We start from the raw sequence: 20623 nt of genomic DNA, 5'->3' as shown, positions 1-20623 counted from the left end.
TTGCACCCTCATAGGCAGCCTGTATAATATATTGCACCCTCATAGGCAGCCTGTATAATATAGTGCACCCCCATAGGCAGCCTGTATAGTATAGTGCACCCCATAGGCAGCCTGTATAGTATAGTGAACCCCCATAGGCAGCCTGTATAATATAGTGCACCCCCATAGCAGCCTGTATAGTATAGTGCACCCCATAGGCAGCCTGTATAATACAATGCACCCCCATAGCAGCCTGTATAGTATAGTGCACCCCATAGGCAGCCTGTATAATATAGTGCACCCCCATAGCAGCCTGTATAGTATAGTGCACCCCATAGGCAGTCTGTATAGTATATTGCACCCCCATAGGCAGCCTGTATAATACAATGCACCCCCATAGCAGTCTGTATAGTATAGTGCACCCCCATAGGCAGCCTGTATAATACAATGCACCCCCATAGCAGCCTGTATAGTATAGTGCACCCCATAGGCAGTCTGTATAGTATGGTGCACCCCCATAGGCAGCCTGTATAATACAATGCACCCCCATAGCAGCCTGTATAGTATAGTGCACCCCATAGGCAGTCTGTATAGTATAGTGCACCCCCATAGGCAGCCTGTATAATACAATGCACCCCCATAGGCAGCCTGTATAATATAGTGCACCCCATAGGCAGCCTGTATAATATAGTGCACCCCATAGGCAGCTTGTAGTATATAGTGCACCCCATAGGCAGTCTGTATAATATAATGCACTCAACAGTCAGCTTGTATAATATAGTGCACCCCATAGGCAGCCTGTATAATATAATTATTATTATTATTATTTATTTATATAGCGCCATTAATTCCATGGTGCTGTACATGAGAAGGGGTTACATACAAAGTTATAGATATCGTTAACCGTAAGCAAATTTGCAATGACAGACTGGTACAGAGGCGAGAGGACCCTGTCCTTGCGGACTTACATTCTATGGGATAGTGGGGAAGAGACAGAATAATATAATGCACTCAACAGGCAGCCTGTATAATATAGTGTATCCCCATAGGCAACCTGTATAATATAGTGCACCCCATAGGCAGCTTGTGTAATATAGTGCACCCCATAGGCAGCCTGCATAGTATAATGCAGCCCCATATAAAAAAAAACAAATCCAATACTCACCTCTCTTCCTCCTGGCTCCTGCGCTGCTCGGAGCGCCCGCACGTCTCCTGACAGCGGGCGCCGGGTAGTGACGTCATCACGCCCGCTGTCAGTGTCTGAGTCAGACGCTGAGAGGGGGATGATGGGAGTGGGAGCGTAAAGCCAGAGTCACACTAGCGAGAAATACGGACGAGTGCTATGAGAGAAAAAATCGCATAGCACTCGGACCAATGTTAATCTACAGGGCAGCTCCCATCAGCCAATTTTTTTTCTTTTTTTTTTTTCTCGGCTGTATTTTATATGCTGAGAAAATCGCAGCATGCTGCGATTGTCACCATATTAAGCCCGTAAAATGCCAATTCAAGCCTATGGGGGCGAGAAACATACAGATTACATATGGACCAGACGTGTGACTTGCGAGAAATATGCACCGGTGTCCTTTAACAAACACCGGCAATTCAGTTCGAGATACAGTAAAATCACACTGACCTGTTTAATAAAGAATAGATATATACACATAGAATACATATATAATATACATGTCATTGACACACACATATATACATACACACATGTATGTGTATGTATGTATATATATATATATATATATATATATATACTAGTGTATAAGCCGACCCATGTATAAGCCGACCCCCCCTAATTTTACCACAAAAAACAAGGGAAAACTTATTGACTCGCGTATAAGCCTAGGGTGGAAAATGCAGCAGCTACTGGTAAGTTTCAAAAATAAAAATAGATACCAATAAAAGTAAAATTAATAGAGACATCAGTAGGTTAAATGTTTTTGAATATCCATATTGAATCAGGAGCCCCATATAATGCTCCATACAAAATACACCCCATATAATGCTGCACAAAGGTTAATAATGCCCCCATAAGATGCTCCATAGAATAATATGCCCCATATAGTGCTCCATAAAGGTTATGGCCCATAAGATGCTCCATAGATTATGCCCCCATAAGATGCTCCATAGATTATGCCCCCATAAGATGCTCCATATATTATGCCCCCATAAGATGCTCCATATATTATGCCCCCATAAGATGCTCCATAGATTATGCCCCAATAAGATGCTCCATAGATTATGCCCCCATAAGATGCTCCATAGAATAATATGCCCCATATAGTGCTCCATAAAGGTTATGGCCCCATAAGATGCTCCATAGGTTTATGCCCCCATAAGATGCTCCATAGGTTTATGCCCCCATAAGATGCTCCATAGGTTTATGCCCCCATAAGATGCTCCATAGATTATGCCCCCATAAAATGCTCCATAGATTATGCCCCATATGATGCTCCATAGATTATGCCCTCATATGCTGCTCCATAAAATATGCCCCATAGGATGCTCCATATATTATGCTCCCATATGCTGCTGCTGTTGCAAAAAAAATGCCATACTCACCTCTCCTGCTCAGGACCCGGCACCTGAGATATTCACCTGTCGCCCATCGCTGCTCACCGCTGTCTGCCGCTTGCCCGCTTCCTGTGTCAGTGACTGTTCAGCCAGCAGAGGGCGCCGCACGCTCTAACCACGTCACCGCGCCCTTTGCTGCCTAAACGTCACTGACACAGCATGTAGCAGACCGGTGAGCAGCAATGGACCCCCAGACAGGTGAATATTGCTATACTTACCCCCTCCTGGCCTGGTCTCTGCAGTCCCCCCCGCTTCTCCACTGTCTCCCTTCCTGCCTTCAGTGGTCACATGGTACCGCTCATTACACTCATGAATATGCGCATATTCATGAGTTTAATGAGCGGTACTACGTGACCGCTGAAGGCAGGAAGGGAGACCATGGAGAAGCGGGGGGGCTGCAGAGACCACGCCAGGGGGGTATGTATGATCTGTGACACCCCCGCTCCCCCTCCCCCACCGACCCCCCAGGTATATGACTCATGTATAAGCCAAGAGAGGACTTTCAGCCCCCAAAAATGGGCTGAAAATCTCAGCTTATACATGAGTATATACGGTTGCCGGCTTCTGTAAAATCATTACAAGACCCGTCATGAAATGACACATGGTTTACGTACAGTAAACCATTTCATTTCGTTTTATATATGTCTTTGACTAATAATTAGATTAGGGTATGTCTGTAAAATTTTGGACATGTAGATGTTAAATTAACAGGTTAATTCTTTGAAAAAAATTGTGTGGGCTCCCGCATCAAATCGCATCAAAAACGCATCACTGGTTAAGATACCTTTGTGCGATTTCGGACCGTTAAATTGGGAACGATTTTTTATTCGTTGTGTGTGACTCCAGCCTAAGACTAGGATCAGGTAGCTTAGATTAGAAGCACCACTCCAGGGGCCAAGTAAAAAAATGCTGTAGTGGTGCTATTAAGTGAGTAAAGAATTAGCCATGGACTATTTAAAGGGAGTTTAGGGGCAAGTAATTATCTGTTATACCGGGGGAAGAGACCTGTATGTCCGAATAGGGAATTTGGACAGGAGGTTACTCGTGCTGCTGAAATGAGTCGTCTTCTGATAGAGCTTATGTCATAGGATCATTCTCTAATGTATTTGCTTTGAGGTCTTTTTTCATTTAGCTCCAGTGTTTATTCTTGGTTTAGTGGCTTTGGAATCATTTTGTAATTTGGCCTCACTGGTGATTTTATTACATAATTTAGGTCTAAGCTGAAAATTGTAATATTGTACATACTTTCGGGCGTTCTTTATGCATAAAATGTCCATTATTCAGCTTCATTTGGTATAATTGCTGAAAAGGTTGCTTTTGTACATTGCCATTCGGTTGACCTACTCATAAAATCGTTTGGCTTGTTTCAGCTTTCTCCCACAGTTCTGGCAATCAGAGATCATGTGTATTGAATTTTTATTTGTTTTGATTGGGCACAGATGTCTTTTCACAACAATAAATATTTCATATATAATAACAATCCTAATTGGAAAATAGGGAGATATTGGAACTGACGATCATCAGTATAAATGGGAAATTATAAGTGATCCAGACCTGACGACTGTGCTGCATTCAGAGCAAGAACTGATGGCATCAAACAATGCCAGCGCCTGTTATTAGCGGAGCAATTTCTTCAATTTTACAAATGCTGTGGTTTGGACCTTTTTTGAAAATGCAGTGTATGTTATTATAGGGCCATGTATATAGCCCAAAGGAGTAAACTTCAAAAACTCTGTTATGCCAAGTGCAGGGCAGTAAACGATACAGGATCTTTACTTTATGTTCTTCATATCCCCATACCATGAATTGCCACCCTATGCCCTGCTCTAGTTCATGATTAATTGTGCAATGCCGTGTGTATTGGTTATTAAAATGAGGTGGTAGGGTACTGGGAATCTGCCATGTTGCTTCCCTTCACGGCCTTTGCAGAAAAACTTCATGCAGTTACTAAACTGAGATGAGCCAGTATAGGAGCACGGTCCTTTCCAAGTGCTGATGACGTTGTCTAATAGTGATTGGCAAGGGTCAATTCAGTTGGACACCACGATAATACAACCTTTATATTATATATACAGTTGTGCTCAATAGTTTACATACCCTGGCAGAACTTTTGCTTTCTTGGTCTTTTTTCAGAGAATATGAATAACACCAAAACTTTTTCTCCACTCATGGTTAGTGGTTGGGTGAAGCCATTGATTGTCAAACTACTGTGTTTTCGCTTTTTAAATCATAAAACATCCAAATGACCCTGATCAGAAGTTTACATACGCTGGTGATTTTGACCTGATAACATGCACAGAGGTTGACACAAATGGGTTTGAGTGGCTACTAAAGGTATCACCTCACCTGTGACCTATTTGCTTGTAGTCAGTGTGTGTATAAAAGCTGAGTGAGTTTCTGGGATCCAGACAGACTCTTGCATCTTTCATCCAGCCACTGGCATATCTAGATCGTGAGTCATGCAGAAAGCAAAAGAATTGTCAACGGATCTACGGGAAAAAGTAGTTGAACTGTATAAAACAGGAAAGGGATACAAAAAGATATCCAAGGAATTGATAATGCCAGGAGGGAGTGGAGTCTTTCTTCACTTGTCAGCTCTGTCCCTGCAGCAGGGCTCACCGGGTTATTCACCTTTTCTCCGCTGGGCCAGTTCGATCCTTGATAGGGTTAAGAAGAAAGAGCTGGTGTTAGGGCTTCACTCTCTATATTAAAGTAATACATACTAAAGTCTTACATTAGGGTAATACATATAACTACAAAGGGAATTTGCAGAACTTGGGGAAAATGAACTCCACACAAACTCCATGCAGATATTGGCAATGACTGGGGCATTTTTCACGTCTATTAAGCATTTTTGCATTAGGGCGAGGACAGACGGCTGTATTTCTCGTGCGAGGATCGCATCGCCCTGCACGGACTGGCATGGCACCTCTCTTGACCTGAGTGTGACAATGTCATTTATTTTTATGCCGCTGTCACGCTCAGGTCAGGAGAGCAGATGGCCAGTATGAGGATTGCTCTCCTCCTGTCCTATCAGTGCCACCCCCAGACCATGTGGATTGACCATCAATTGAAAAACAAAATGTATATCCCTTACGCTGCCTTGACAGTACACAGGGTTAGAGAATTCCTGAGGACGGTCATATGGCAGTTTTATATTTTTGCAATTTCTGAACCAAAAATAAAAAAGAAATGATTTTTAGCCAAGATACATTGGTTTGGGTTTAGCAGTTGACTGTTTGCCATTGACTGAATATATCCTTGAGGGAAAATTGAATCTTCTAATCCGCAGGTCGGATTAAGCATTTAGCTATTGTTGGCTGCTTTTTCAACATCTAGGTTGTGTCTTTTGTGTAATGCTAAGTCCCGAAGAACTATTTTGCTTGGATTTGGACTTGTGTATTTCAGTAGAGCTGAAGGCCTCATTTTAAAAGGAAGTGTTTTATAGATTCACTTTGCGGCCGGTCATACAAATCTGTAATTCCCCTATGGTGATCAGAGTTTATTTCTGTAGGAACGCAGGGGGTCGGGTGATGGGGTATAATAACCAGAAACAGCATGGGTTCTTAAAACATGGAGGTGTATGGCATCATAGGGAAATCGTAGTTGTTGCTCAGACGCTGTTCACATTGTTTTCTGTGATGGGTTCTGATAATTCTTGCCGTTAAAAAAAACTTCAATAGAAAACTTACAGTGGGGAAAAAAAGTATTTAGTCAGTCAGCAATAGTGCAAGTTCCACCACTTAAAAAGATGAGAGGCGTCTGTAATTTACATCATAGGTAGACCTCAACTATGGGAGACAAACTGAGAAAAAAAAATCCAGAAAATCACATTGTCTGTTTTTTTTTCATTTTATTTGCATATTATGGTGGAAAATAAGTATTTGGTCAGAAACAAGCAATCAAGATTTCTGGCTCTCACAGACCTGTAACTTCTTCTTTAAGAGTCTCCTCTTTCCTCTACTCATTACCTGTAGTAATGGCACCTGTTTAAACTTGTTATCAGTATAAAAAGACACCTGTGCACACCCTCAAACAGTCTGACTCCAAACTCCACTATGGTGAAGACCAAAGAGCTGTCAAAGGACACCAGAAACAAAATTGTAGCCCTGCACCAGGCTGGGAAGACTGAATCTGCAATAGCCAACCAGCTTGGAGTGAAGAAATCAACTGTGGGAGCAATAATTAGAAAATGGAAGACATACAAGACCACTGATAATCTCCCTCGATCTGGTGCTCCACGCAAAATCCCACCCCGTGGGGTCAGAATGATCACAAGAACGGTGAGCAAAAATCCCAGAACCACGCGGGGGGGGGACCTAGTGAATGAACTGCAGAGAGCTGGGACCAATGTAACAAGGCCTACCATAAGTAACACACTACGCCACCATGGACTCAGATCCTGCAGTGCCAGACGTGTCCCACTGCTTAAGCCTGTACATGTCCAGGCCCGTCTGAAGTTTGCTAGAGAGCATTTGGATGATCCAGAGGAGTTTTGGGAGAATGTCCTATGGTCTGATGAAACCAAACTGGAACTGTTTGGTAAAAACATAACTTGTCGTGTTTGGAGGAAAAAGAATACTGAGTTGCATCCATCAAACACCATACCTACTGTAAAGCATGGTGGTGGAAACATCATGCTTTGGGGCTGTTTCTCTGCAAAGGGGCCAGGACGACTGATCCGGGTACATGAAAGAATGAATGGGGCCATGTATCGTGAGATTTTGAGTGCAAACCTCCTTCCATCAGCAAGGGCATTGAAGATGAAACGTGGCTGGGTCTTTCAACATGACAATGATCCAAAGCACACCGCCAGGGCAACGAAGGAGTGGCTTCGTAAGAAGCATTTCAAGGTCCTGGAGTGGCCTAGCCAGTCTCCAGATCTCAACCCTATAGAAAACCTTTGGAGGGAGTTGAAAGTCCGTGTTGCCAAGCGAAAAGCCAAAAACATCACTGCTCTAGAGGAGATCTGCATGGAGGAATGGGCCAACATACCAACAACAGTGTGTGGCAACCTTGTGAAGACTTACAGAAAACGTTTGACCTCTGTCATTGCCAACAAAGGATATATCACAAAGTATTGAGATGAAATTTTGTTTCTGACCAAATACTTATTTTCCACCATAATATGCAAATAAAATGAAAAAAAAAACAGACAATGTGATTTTCTGGATTTTTTTTCTCAGTTTGTCTCCCATAGTTGAGGTCTACCTATGATGTAAATTACAGACGCCTCTCATCTTTTTAAGTGGTGGAACTTGCACTATTGCTGACTGACTAAATACTTTTTTGCCCCACTGTATGTATGGGATCAGATAGGATTCAGAAAAATCTACATAGAAAGGAATCCATAACTCTCTGTGTGGACTCCGTAACACTATTGTGTACAGAACTTTATACATCATTTTTAAAAACAAATCAAGAGGCAAAACAAATGAATGGTAATTATGTGTAATAACTTTTTTTGGAACCCTACATTTGTCGGACATTCATGTTATGTGTGGTCTTTGAATCGCTGACTTTATGTTCCTTTTTTGTGCTATTATCCAGCACGTTTTCGGCACCTTTAACACTTACTTTTGGCCTCTAGCGCTGTACATCCCGCTGCCAGGAATAGCACGTTCTGTATTTCTAGAAACGTCTTACTTTGCTTTGGTAAACACTTATTACAAGCAATGGTTCTCTACGTGCGGTGTGATCAGCGCTGGTAATGGCCACAATCGCACAACTCTCCGCAGTTACCCCTCTTGCTAAATATTAGGCATGAGAGAAGGTCTGCACAGTGAAAAAAAAATAATAAAAATAATAATAATAAAAAATATATATATATATATATATATTTGGCTCTCTGGAGATGAGAGAAGGTCTGCACAATAAAATAATAATAATAATAATAAAATTATTTGGCTCTCTGAAAATATCAGAATGGACAAATCCCTCTCTTGGCTGCACACCTCTGCTGTTCAGCGCGCTATTAGTACATACCATGTGTATTTCTTGTGGCTGTGTCAGATTATATTTTGGTTTATTATTATATTATAATTTTAGAACTTACATGTTATATGTCGCAGCACATTGCATGGAATTGTAAAGAAAAGAAATAGTTGATATCAGTTCTTAAAAGGCAAAAAATGGGCTTATGACTTGGCATGCTGCATGGAATTAATTTGTAATTAGCGGACTAGAGGTGAGTGGATCAATCTGCGAGTTTTAGTTCTTCAAATTCGCTGTTTCATGAAAATTTTTACATTTTCAGATTCGATTTGAGGTTCGCAAAAAAAAAAATAAATAAACTTGCCTAGCATCATTTTGCACACTGCTGAAGCATCACAGAGTGGGCTTACATCATTTTGCCTTACCTAACGGACCTCCCCATAATACCCGGCAGCTATGACATCTAGCGGATTATCACACCTTGTACAGAGGTGGTCAGTACCGGGGGACCTTGACAGCTCAGCGGTGCCCAGTTTGTACGGCGGACTTGTTTTCCTTCTCGATAGTCACTAGGTAAATGGTCACTCACACGAGCGTATAACACGGCCGGGTGCTACACAATGTTTTATCAGATAGCACTTGTCCCAATGTTATACTATGGGGCAGGGCAGATCTGCTGCTTTTGTTCTCATGCCGATTGAGAACAAAATTACAGCATGCTGCAAGTGGCTGTGGAATTCAGATTATTCGCACCCATTCGAGTCTATGGATGCGTGGGAAACATTTGACTGCACTCAGATGTCATCCAAGTTCAGTCCGACATCCGCCAATGGAGAAGATGGAGAAACTAAGTTCTCCATCCATACGTGTGTTATGATTCTGTCATTCAAGAGAACCGTATTGCACTGAGATGACACTCGACTTAACCCTGACAGAGCAGAGTTTGAGCTGAGTGTCCTTCACATAATCGGCCCAATTCTCTCGCATGAGAGAGCATATGGCCGGCCATGTGAGCACAGCCTAAGTCTCTTTCTCCTGTAGAGTGTAAGACCTCTTGGTCAGCAGACTTCTGTCTCCTCTCTCGAATTTAGTTGAGTAGATGTTTGAGGCTTTCTAGAGCTCAGATGAGACTCTCAATCGGCTGAGTACGGTCTATGATCTTTACAGAAAGTTTTCACCTTTATTAGTTATTAATTATTTACTTTTTTTAAGAAAAATATGATTTCTAATTCATAGCGATCAAAGACATGCTGGTTCCTCAGGATCCACTGCTGACTGACTAGTCTTTGTCAGATTTTTTTTTCCATTTTAAGACTGACGTGCTACCAAACTGAGAGATGAATTATGTTTTAGTAAGAATACATTCAGATATAAACCTGGAAGAGACGGTGGCGCTCACACAAGCTGATCGGGGACTGTTAATAGTCCACCCTTCCCAATCTTAGATTGATGAGAATTTACATTTGGGTAACTCATTTAAGTCCTTAGAAAAAAAAAATGGAGCTGTCCAAATATATGTCTACGATCACTCATCCCATACAAAGTGCGCTAGGTTTTGTGGTGTGATATCTTTAGGGCATATTTGTGAACCCGGCGCCATTAGCTCACTCTCTGAATCTTCAGCAGTGTGTGAAATGGCGCCGGGCATTTTTTATTTTGGCCAGTCCTCTGAGTGTTACGGTTTGCAGTGGCCTACAAATTTCTGAAAAATCAAATCGAGATCAATCCTCAGTGGACGGATCCACTCATTCCTGGTCTTATATCAAAGCAGGTTAACTCCATGTTATACTTTCATATTCTTTTTTCATCTTGAAGGATTCTCATTCAAACCCGTGCTTATTTTTTCATTTGTCCAATGATTTCTTCAAGATTTGGTTTGGTTTAGTGTTACAGGGACCTGATAGGCAACAACTTCCGACTTAAATGTACTAGACTTAACATTTTTGGGGGTAAGTGACTTTCCTTAACCCCTTCATGACCCAGCCTATTTTGACCTTAATGACCTGGCCATTTTTTGCAATTCTGACCAGTGTCCCTTTATGAGGTAATAACTCTGGAACGCTTCAACGCATCCTAGCGATTCTGAGATTGTTTTTTCGTGACATATTGGGCTTCATGTTAGTGGTAAATTTAGAGCGATAATTTTTGCGTTTATTTGTGAAAAAATCAGAAATTTGGCGAAAATTGTGAAAATTTCGCAATTTTCAAATTTTGAATTTTTATTCTGTTAAACTAGAGAGTTATGTGACACAAAATAGTTACTAAATAACATTTCCCACATGTCTACTTTACATCAGCACAATTTTGGAAGCAAAATATTTTTTTGTTAGGAAGTTATAAGGGTTAAAAGTTGACCAATGATTTCTCATTTTTACAACAAAATTTACAAAACCATTTTTTTTAGGGACCACCTCACATTTGAAGTCACTTTGAGGGGTCTATATGGCAGAAAATACCCAAAAGTGACACCATTCTAAAAACTGCACCCCTCAAGCTACTCAAAACTACATTCAAGAAGATTATTAACCCTTTAGGTGTTTCACAGGAACTAAAGCAACATGGAAGGAAAAAAAGGACATTTTAATTTTTCCAACAAAAATTTTCTTTCAGCATCAATTTTTTCATTTTCACATGGGCAACAGGATACAATGGATCCTAAAATTTGTTGGGCAATTTCCCCTGAGTACACCGATACCTCATATGTGGTCAAAAACCACTGTTTGGGCGCATGGCAGGGCTCAGAAGGGAAGGAGTGCCTTTTGACTTTTTGAATGGAAAATATGCTGGAATATTTAGCGCTTGCCATGTCGCATTTGGAGAGTCGCTGTGTGCCTAAACACTGGCGCTCCCCCACAAGTGACCCCATTTTGGAAACTAGACCCCCCAAGGAACTTATCTAGATGCATAGTGATCACTTTGAACCCCCAGGTGCTTCTCAAATTGATCCGTAGAAAAAAAAAAAGTACTTTTTTTCACAAAAATTATCTTTTAGCCTCAGTTTTTTCATTTTCACATGGGCAACAGGATAAAATGGATCCTAAAATTTGTTGGGCAATTTCTCCTGAGTACACCGATACCTCATATGTGGTCATAAACCACTGTTTGGGTGCACGGCAGGGCCCGGAAGGGAAGGAGCGCCATTTGACTTTTTGAATGGAAAATTAGCTCCAATCGTTATCGGACACCATGTCGCGTTTGGAGATCCCCTGTGTGCCTAAACATTGGAGCTCCCCCACAAGTGACACCATTTTGGAAACTAGACCCCTTAAGGAACTTATCTAGATGTGTAGTGAGCACTTTGAACCCCCAAGTGCTTCACAAAAGTTTATAACATAGAGCAGTGAAAATAAAAAATCATTTTTTTTCCTCAAAAATGATTTTTTAGCACGCTATTTTTTATTTTCACAAGGGTAACAGGAGAAATTGAACCAAAAAAGTTGTTGTCCAGATTGTCCTGAGTATGCTGATACCCCATATGTGGGGGGGGCACTGTTTGGGTGCACGGCAGGGCGCAGAAGGGAATGAGCGCCATTTGACTTTTTGAAATGAAAATTAGCTCCAATCATTAGCGGACACCATGTCGTGTTTGGAGAGCCCCTGTGTGCCTAAACTTTGGAGCTCCCCCACAAATGACACCATTTTGGAAACTAGACCCCCTAAGGAACTTATCTAGATGCATAGTGAGCACTTTGAACCCCCAGGTGATTCACAGAAGTTTATAATGCAGAGCAGTGAAAATAAAAAATCTTTTTTTTCCTAAAAAAAATTTTTTATAGTTGGCAATTTTTTATTTTCACAAGGGTACTAGGATAAATTGGACCCCAAAAGTTGTTGTCCAGTTTGTCCTGAGTATGCTGGTACCCCATATGTGGGGGGGAACCACTGTTTGGGCACACGTTGGGGCTCAGCAGGGAAGTAGTGACATTTTGAAATGCTGACTTTGATGGAATGGTCTGCGGGCGTCATGTTACATTTGCTGAGCCCCTGTGTGCCTAAACAGTAGAAACCCCCTACAAGTGACCCCATTTTGGAAACTAGACCCCCCAAGGAACTTATCTAGATGTGTGGTGAGCACCTTGAACCCCCAAGTGCTTCACAGAAGTTTATAATGCAGAGCCGTGAAAATAAAAAATCATTTTTTTTCCCTAAAAAAAAATGAATTTTAGCATGCAATTTTTTTTTCACAAGGGTAACAGGAGAAATTGGACTCCAAAAGTTGTTGTCCAGTTTGTCCTGAGTACGCTGATACCCCATATGTGGGGGATGACCACTGTATGGGCACACGTCAGGGCTCGGAAGGGAAGTAGTGACGTTTTGGTATGCAGACTTTGATGGAATGGTCTGCGGGTGTCATGTTACATTTGCAGAGCCCTTGATGTACCTAAACTGTGGAAACCCCCCACAAGTGACCCCATTTTGGAAACTAGACCCCCCAAGGAACTTATCTAGATGTGTGGTGAGCACCTTGAACCCCGAAGTGCTTCACAGAAGATTGTAACGCAGAGCCATGAAAATAAAAAATCTTTTTTTTCGTCAAAAAATGAATTTTTAGCTCGCAATTTTATATTTTCACAAGGGTAACAGGAGAAATTGGACCCCAAAAGTTGTTGTCCAGTTTGACCTGAGTATGCTGATACCCCATATGTGGGGAGGGACCATTGTTTGGGCACACGTCGGGGCTCGGAAGGGAAGTAGTGACGTTTTGAAATACCGACTTGATCGAATGGTCTGCGGGCATCATGTTACGTTTGCAGAGCCTCTGATGTGCCTAAACAGTGGAAACCCCCCACAAGTGACCCCATTTTGGAAACTAGACCACCAAGGAACTTATCTAGATGTGTGGTGAGCAGCACTTTGAACCCCCAAGTGCTTCACAGAAGTTTATAATGCAGAACCGTGAAAATAAAAAATCTTTTTTTTACTCAAAAAATGATTTTTTAGCCCACAAATTTTTATTTTCACAAGGGTAACAGGAGAAATTGGACCGCGAAAGTTGTTGTCCAGTTTGTCCTGAGTACGCTGGTACCCCATATGTGGGGGGGAACCATTGTTTGGGCACACGTCAAGGCTCGGAATGGAAGTAGTGACGTTTTGAAATGCAGACTTTGATGGAATAGTCTGCGGTCGTCATTACGTTTGCAGATCCCCTGATGTGCCTAAACAGTGGAAACCCCCCACAAGTGACCCCATTTTGGAAACTAGACCTTCCAAGGAATGTATGTAAGATGTGTTGTGAGCACTTTGAACCCCCAAGTGCTTCACAGAAGTTTATAATGCAGAGACGTGAAAATGAAAAAATCATTTTTTTCCACAAAAATAATTTTTTAGCCCCCAATTTTTTATTTTCCCAAGGGTAACACGAGAAATTAGTCCCCAAAAGTTGTTGTGCAATTTTTCCTGAGTACGCTGATACCTCATTTGTTGGGGTAAACCACTGTTTGGGCACACGTCAGGGCTTGGAAGGGAGGGAGCACCGTTTGACTTTTTGAACGCAAAATTGGATGGAATCAATTGTTGCACCATGTCGCGTTTGGCGACCCCCTGATGTGCCTAAACAGTGGAAACCCCTGAATTCTAACTCCAACCCTAACCCCAACACACCCCTAACCACAGCCCTAACCCTAACACATCCCTAACCACAAGCCTAACCCTAATTCCAACGCTAACCCTAATTCCAACCCTAACCCTAATTCTAACCCTAATTCCAACCCTAACCCTAATTCCAACCCTAACCCTAACCCTCTTTCCAACCCTAACCCTCTTTCCAATCCTAACCCTAACCCTCTTTCCAACCCTAACCCTAACCCTCTTTCCAACCCTAACCCTCTTTCCAACCCTAACCCTAACCCACTTTCCAACCCTAACCCACTTTCCAACCCTAACCCTCTTTCCAACCCTAACCCTCTTTCCGACCCTAACCCTAACCCTCTTTTCAACCCTAACCCTAACCCTCTTTTCAACCCTAACCCTCTTTTCAACCCTAACCCTAATGGAAAAATAAAAATAAAAATATTTTCTTTATTTTTATTAGTTGTGCCTACCTATGGGGGTGATAATCGGGGGGTTTATTTACTTTTTCTTTCATTCTGATCACTGTGAGAGTGATCAAAATGAAAGAATGGAATCTGCAGCTGGCAGATTCGGGTGGGCGCACTGCGCATGCGCCCGGCATTTTCTAAGATGGCGGCGCCCATGAACCGGACCCGCCGGACACCGGGAGCGACAGGGGGACTTAGAAGGTGCCGGGGGAGGTGAGAGGGGTTGAGGGGGTTATCGGAATCTGGCGGGGAGCAGAGGGAATGGGAGGGGGGCAGATAATGACAGCGGTGGCAGATCGCCGCTGTCATTCAGTTGCGGGGGGGGCGATCGCCGGTGGGGGGGGTGGAATCGGTGTCTCCAGCCATGTCCGATGCTACAGCAGCATCGGCCATGGCTGGATTGTAATATTTCATCAATTTTCATTGATGAAATATTACTATCGCTCTGATTGGCTGTTTCACTTTTAACAGCCAATCAGAGCGATCGTAGCCATGTGGGGGTGAAGCCACGTCCCCTGTGGCGAAGAACAAAGCCCCCTGTATCTGCGGGTCGTTCTGGCACGACTTTTCATGACGCCTACGTGGCGTCAAAGGTCGTGAAGGGGTTAAAGGGAACCTGTCACCAGATTTTTGCCACCTAATCTTTGAGGAGCCTAATGCAAAAACAGAGACACTGATTCCTGTGATGTGAAACGTACTGGGCTGTTTGCTTTAGTTTTGATAAAATCACTTTTACCAGTAGGAGAAGACTAATAAACCTGCTACCATATAGTCCTCCATATTCATGAGCTCTGTATAACCCCGCCTCCACCACTGATTGGCAGCTTTCTGCCTATGCACACAGAAAGTTGCCAATTAGTGATGTGGGTGTGGTTATGCAGAGCTCAGCATTCAGAGGAATGGCAGATAAAGCTGTGATTTTATCAAAACTGCAGCAGCAGTAAGTGACACAAGACTGGAATCAGGGTCTCTGCCCCTACATCACGTTGCTCTCAGATGGGGTAGCACAATCCTAGTGACATATTCCCTTTAAAGCTACCTACTTATTATGAAGCCTTATTGACAATGCACGATAGGAAAACATGCAAATAGCCTCCCGTTAAATGAAAGAAATCTGTCTTGCTAATCTCCTGTTGTAGAGGATGCTACCCTGTAAATTATGGTCAAACATTGACTTACAGGGCAGCAACTTTTAAGTGGTACTTGTGAGAGAGTTTTTTTTTTCTTTCTTCCAGGGAAGAGCTAACTAGCAGACTGATCTTCAGAGTAGAAAGATGTTAGCACTTGGTGGGCTCCTTTAAGAATTTTCTTTGGCTCCTTTACAAGGAAATAATCACTCCCACAATACATATGTCTGTAGACATGCGCTGACTATAGCAATAGTAAATGTACAGAGAATTCAATGAATTACACGGGAGCGGGCAGAGTGTGTCAGCCGAGTGATAAGTGGTAGGGCTGTCCTCTCCTTCCTGTCATTTTCTTTCATGATGTTTATTGATTGCGCCCGCAGTCTACAAGTCCCGCTAATGAAAACGAGCTAAGACATTGATTTTCTCTTACTAAGGAGGGAGGATTGTGTGTATTTGTCTGAGTAACTGTTGTTCTGTATTCTGATTGAGTTGCGTTACTGATACCGGAACGTTATTGATTTTCCTGTTTGCCACATATTTGTGTTTTACAGATCATGGTAGACTATAAAATCCCTTCCATAAGCAATATTAGTTTTGTTATCCATTGTATCTGGAAGGCAATGTGTTTTGTTGTGTATCTTTGATATTAAATCTGTGACGTAAACAGGACAAAATGTACTTTTAATTTTTTTTTATATCAATGTGACAAGGATGAGTGTTTTTATTTAGAGCATTAGTAACTGCACTCCTACAAACGCCTTAGAACGTGCATTTCGTGGTTTTACCTAGAACAGTATTAAAGTCATGCCTATAAAGTAAAAATTGCATTAAAGCATATGTGAAAATGCAGTTGACATGTGTCATGTTCACAAAGGGACCATGAAGAAGCATTTGGCCGGTGCGAAACAGATGTTATCCATATGTATCCATGTATTCCACGCTGTTGATGGAATAAAGAGTTTATATCTTATCTACCAGTGAGTGCTGCCGTATTTACTATTCTTAAGGAGTGTCCACACAATTAGAACTGTGTCCTCTATTCGGCTGAGCACCAGCAGATGTGTCAGGTTCACAAAGAGATCGGGAAGAAGCGTCTGGCCAGTGCGAAACGGCTGATATGCATAAGTGTTTATGTACTCCACTCTCTTTTAAATTTTATCGACTAAAGGAGTTATATTTTATGAACAGTGAATGCCGCCATATTTTCTATTCTTAAGGAGTGTCTATGTAATTGGAACTGTTTCCTTCATGCGGCTGAGCACCATCAGATTTCTGGAGTGAAAGTAAGGGCTCATTCATACATCTGTGAATCTTGGTCTGATCTCAGACCATAACGGACGGTCTGGCCGTGGCTCTCCCAACCCGAGCATGACAGATCCATATATTTCTATAAGGCTGTTACACTCAGGTCAGGAGACTTGCGGCCAGTCCGTGGTTTAGTGGTCTGTGCTCGGATCAAGTTACTCGGATGCCTGCATGAGCCCTAATAGTGTCTAAAATGTGCCTGTACCCCTCTTTATTGATTGTAATTTTCACCTACTGCCATTGAGTGGTCAGTTTTGGTTTGTCCCATCTCTTGACTGAATGATCAGAACCTGTGACGGTGATTACCGTCTTCACAAGACAATCAGCATTGGCCACAACGGTGAATTTATTTATTATGCTTGCTTATATCACACCCAGATATTTTACAGTACATTTCAGACATTGCTGTCACTCACTGTTCCATAAACTCACAATCTAAATGTATTATCAGTGACTCTTTGGGGTGTTGAGGAATCCCACACAAATACAGAGAGACCATGTAAACTTCATGCAGGTTTAGGTGCTGGTTGGAACCAAGTACCCCAGCACTGCCTAGGGTACTTCACTAACCATTGAGCCTCCTGGGCATAATGTAGATGAAATATATGTCAGGCAAGTCTTTGATAGCAATTCTTAGTCACATAGTAGGGGAGAAGGCAGTTTGGATTTTGGGTGTTAACTATAGAACACCCTGTCTTTTATGTAGACTACAGTCTGGGTGCGTGAGCTAACAATCTATTCATGAAAGTGCTCGTATATATCCTTTAAAAGCATATTAGGTGATAAATGTATGATTGCTGATATGATGGCTGGAATCCTTCTGGATATAGATTGATGTCCCAGTGGTCGGACACCCACCGACTATATATTTCCTGTGAATATGGCAGGGACTTAGATTCTAGACATTCTAGAAGGAATGGCTTGGTAAATGCAAAGTTTGTAAAATACACAACACCATGGAGAAATGCCTAACCTAAGCTTGGCAGGAAATCAGATGGCGGAAGGTCATGTTGTTGTGCATTATTTTGTTGACCATTGTGTACGAAGACTTCATACAGTGAGGTGTGATAGGTCAGAGAAGGAATGAGCCATCAAGTCAAGACCTCTTCCTTCATGGCACAAGATGTGTCCCGATAATACTCCTGAACTTATCTAATTAATAGTTCTTTGTTAATAATATAGTTGGAGCTTCCTCCCTAGTACTTGCTGAGTGTTTGTTTTAAAAACCTCCGACTCCTTTGTGGTCCTAGTGTTCCCGTGTAGAAGACCCTGTTTCATTTCTCTTTTCTTCGTTCCAACCTACCAGACCACCTGAAAAAATGAACCCCTTTGCGGGATGATAAATAAACACGTCTTGTAGGTTAACTGGACGCAGACAGATATCTCATTCCAGGTTGTTTATTTATTTTTTATTTTCTCTTCTTTTGTAGTTAATCTGCTGGATTCAAAAGCAATTCAGGGGGAGCTGGGCTGGATCTCCTATCCGTCACACGGGGTGAGTTTACTAGACTGTGAAATGGGAAAATGCTGTTCAGAACAATATGCTATTTAACGACTGTTTCCTTTTTCATGGTACGCTGCAGAATTGCTAAGCCTCTTCTGGATGTCAAACTAAATGAAGAAAAAAATGTTTTCAGCACAGGAAGATGGTTTTTGTTTATTTCTAAAATACCTTGTAGAAGACTTCTCATCCCCGGCCACTCGAAATGCTTGCGTTTTATCAAATCAAAAACCTTGGACCTGTGGCTTTTCTTTATTTAAAATGTATTTTTCAGGCAGATATCAATACTCCAATATCCGCTCTGGGTCTTTTATTCAAGGAAAAAAGTATATATACGGTATACTGTTTATGAATATATGTGTGTATGTGTGTGTGTATGTGTGTATATATATATATATATATATATATATATATATATATATAATATGTATGTGTGTGTATATATATATATATGTATGTGTGTGTATATATATATATATATATACATGTATGTGTGTATATATATATATATATATATACATGTGTGTGTATATATATATATATATATATATATCTCTGGAAAAAATTAAGAGACCATGACATCAAAACCCTGTCATGGGCAGCCCATTCTCGAAACCTGAACCCCATTGAAAACCTCTGGAATGTAATCAAGAGGAAGATGGATAGTCACAAGTAGAGTTGAGCGATACCGTCCGATACTTCAAAGTATCGTATCGGATGGTATCGGCCGATCTTTAAAAAAAGTATCGGTATCGCCGATTCCGATACCGGAAGTCCCATTCAAGTCTATGGGACTTCCGGTATCGGAATAAGAAAAACCCTTTCCTGCCCTTGTACAGCCTCTCTGGGGTCTGTACGGGCCTTTCGGGGGGCTGTGCCGGCCTGCCAGGGGGTCTGTGCAGGCTCCGGTGGTCTGTGCCGGCCTGCCGGGGGGCTGTGCCGGCCTGCCGGTGGTCTGTGCAGGCTCCGGTGGGCTGTGCCGGCCTGCCGGGGGGCTGTGCCGGCCTGCCGGGGGGCTGTGCAGGCTCCGGGGGGCTGTGCCGGCCTGCCGGGGGGCTGTGCCGGCTGCCGGTGGTCTGTGCAGGCTCCGGGGGGCTGTGCCGGCCTGCCGGGGGGCTGTGCCGGCCTGCCGGTGGTCTGTGCAGGCTTCGGGGGTCTGTGCAGGCATCGTCCGATGGGACTACAAGTCCCATCGGGCGATGCCTGCTACCATGACAGTGATTGACACATTAGCCAATGATGGGACAGTAATAGTCCTATCATCCGGCTAATGTGTTGAATGTAAAAAAAAAAAAAAAAAATTACATGCTACATACATACAACATGCATACTACATACATGCTACATTCATACTACATACTACATACATGCTACATACATGCTACATTCATACTACATAAATACTACATGCAACATACATACTACATATATACTACATACATACTACATATATACTACATGCATGCTACATACATACTGCATGCTACATACATACTACATGCTACATACATACTACATGCTACATACATACTACATACATACTACATACATACTACATGCATGCTACATGCATGCTACATGCTACATACATAACACATATATACTACATGCATGCTACATACATAGTACATGCTACATGCATGCTACATACATACTACATGCTACATACTACATATATACTACATGCATGCTACATACATACTACATGCTACATACTACATATATACTACATGCATGCTACATACATACTACATGCTACATACATACTACATATATACTACATGCATGCTACATACATACTACATGCTACATACATACTACATATATACTACATGCATGCTACATACATACTACATGCTACATACATACTACGTATATACTACATGCATGCTACATACATACTACATGCTACATACATACCACATACATACTACATACATGCTACATATATACTACATATATACTACATGCATGCTACATACATACTACATGCTACATACATACATATATACTACATACATACTACAAACATACTACATGCTACATACATACTACATATATACTACATGCATGCTACATACATACTACATGCTACATACATACCACATACATACTACATACATGCTACATATATACTACATATATACTACATG

At 41.9% G+C, this 20623-nt stretch overlaps 1 protein-coding gene across 2 annotated transcripts in view; it reads left to right on the top strand.

Annotated features, from left to right (window-relative positions):
- EPHA3 (EPH receptor A3) overlaps nt 1-20623 on the top strand; it is a 595991-nt gene that overhangs the window by 57449 nt on the left and 517919 nt on the right. For both annotated transcript variants that reach the window (XM_073584429.1, XM_073584428.1), the window contains exon 2: nt 18400-18464. In XM_073584429.1, coding sequence (XP_073440530.1) covers nt 18400-18464 — 65 coding nt within the window. The remainder of the gene's footprint in view (nt 1-18399; nt 18465-20623) is intronic.

This window comes from Dendrobates tinctorius, unplaced genomic scaffold (assembly GCF_039654945.1).
Source record: "Dendrobates tinctorius isolate UK_male_01 unplaced genomic scaffold, ASM3965494v1 ptg000084l, whole genome shotgun sequence".
Lineage (NCBI taxonomy): Eukaryota > Metazoa > Chordata > Amphibia > Anura > Dendrobatidae > Dendrobates > Dendrobates tinctorius.
Note: the sequence above shows the minus strand (reverse complement) of the source record. Positions and strands in the feature narration are given on the sequence as shown.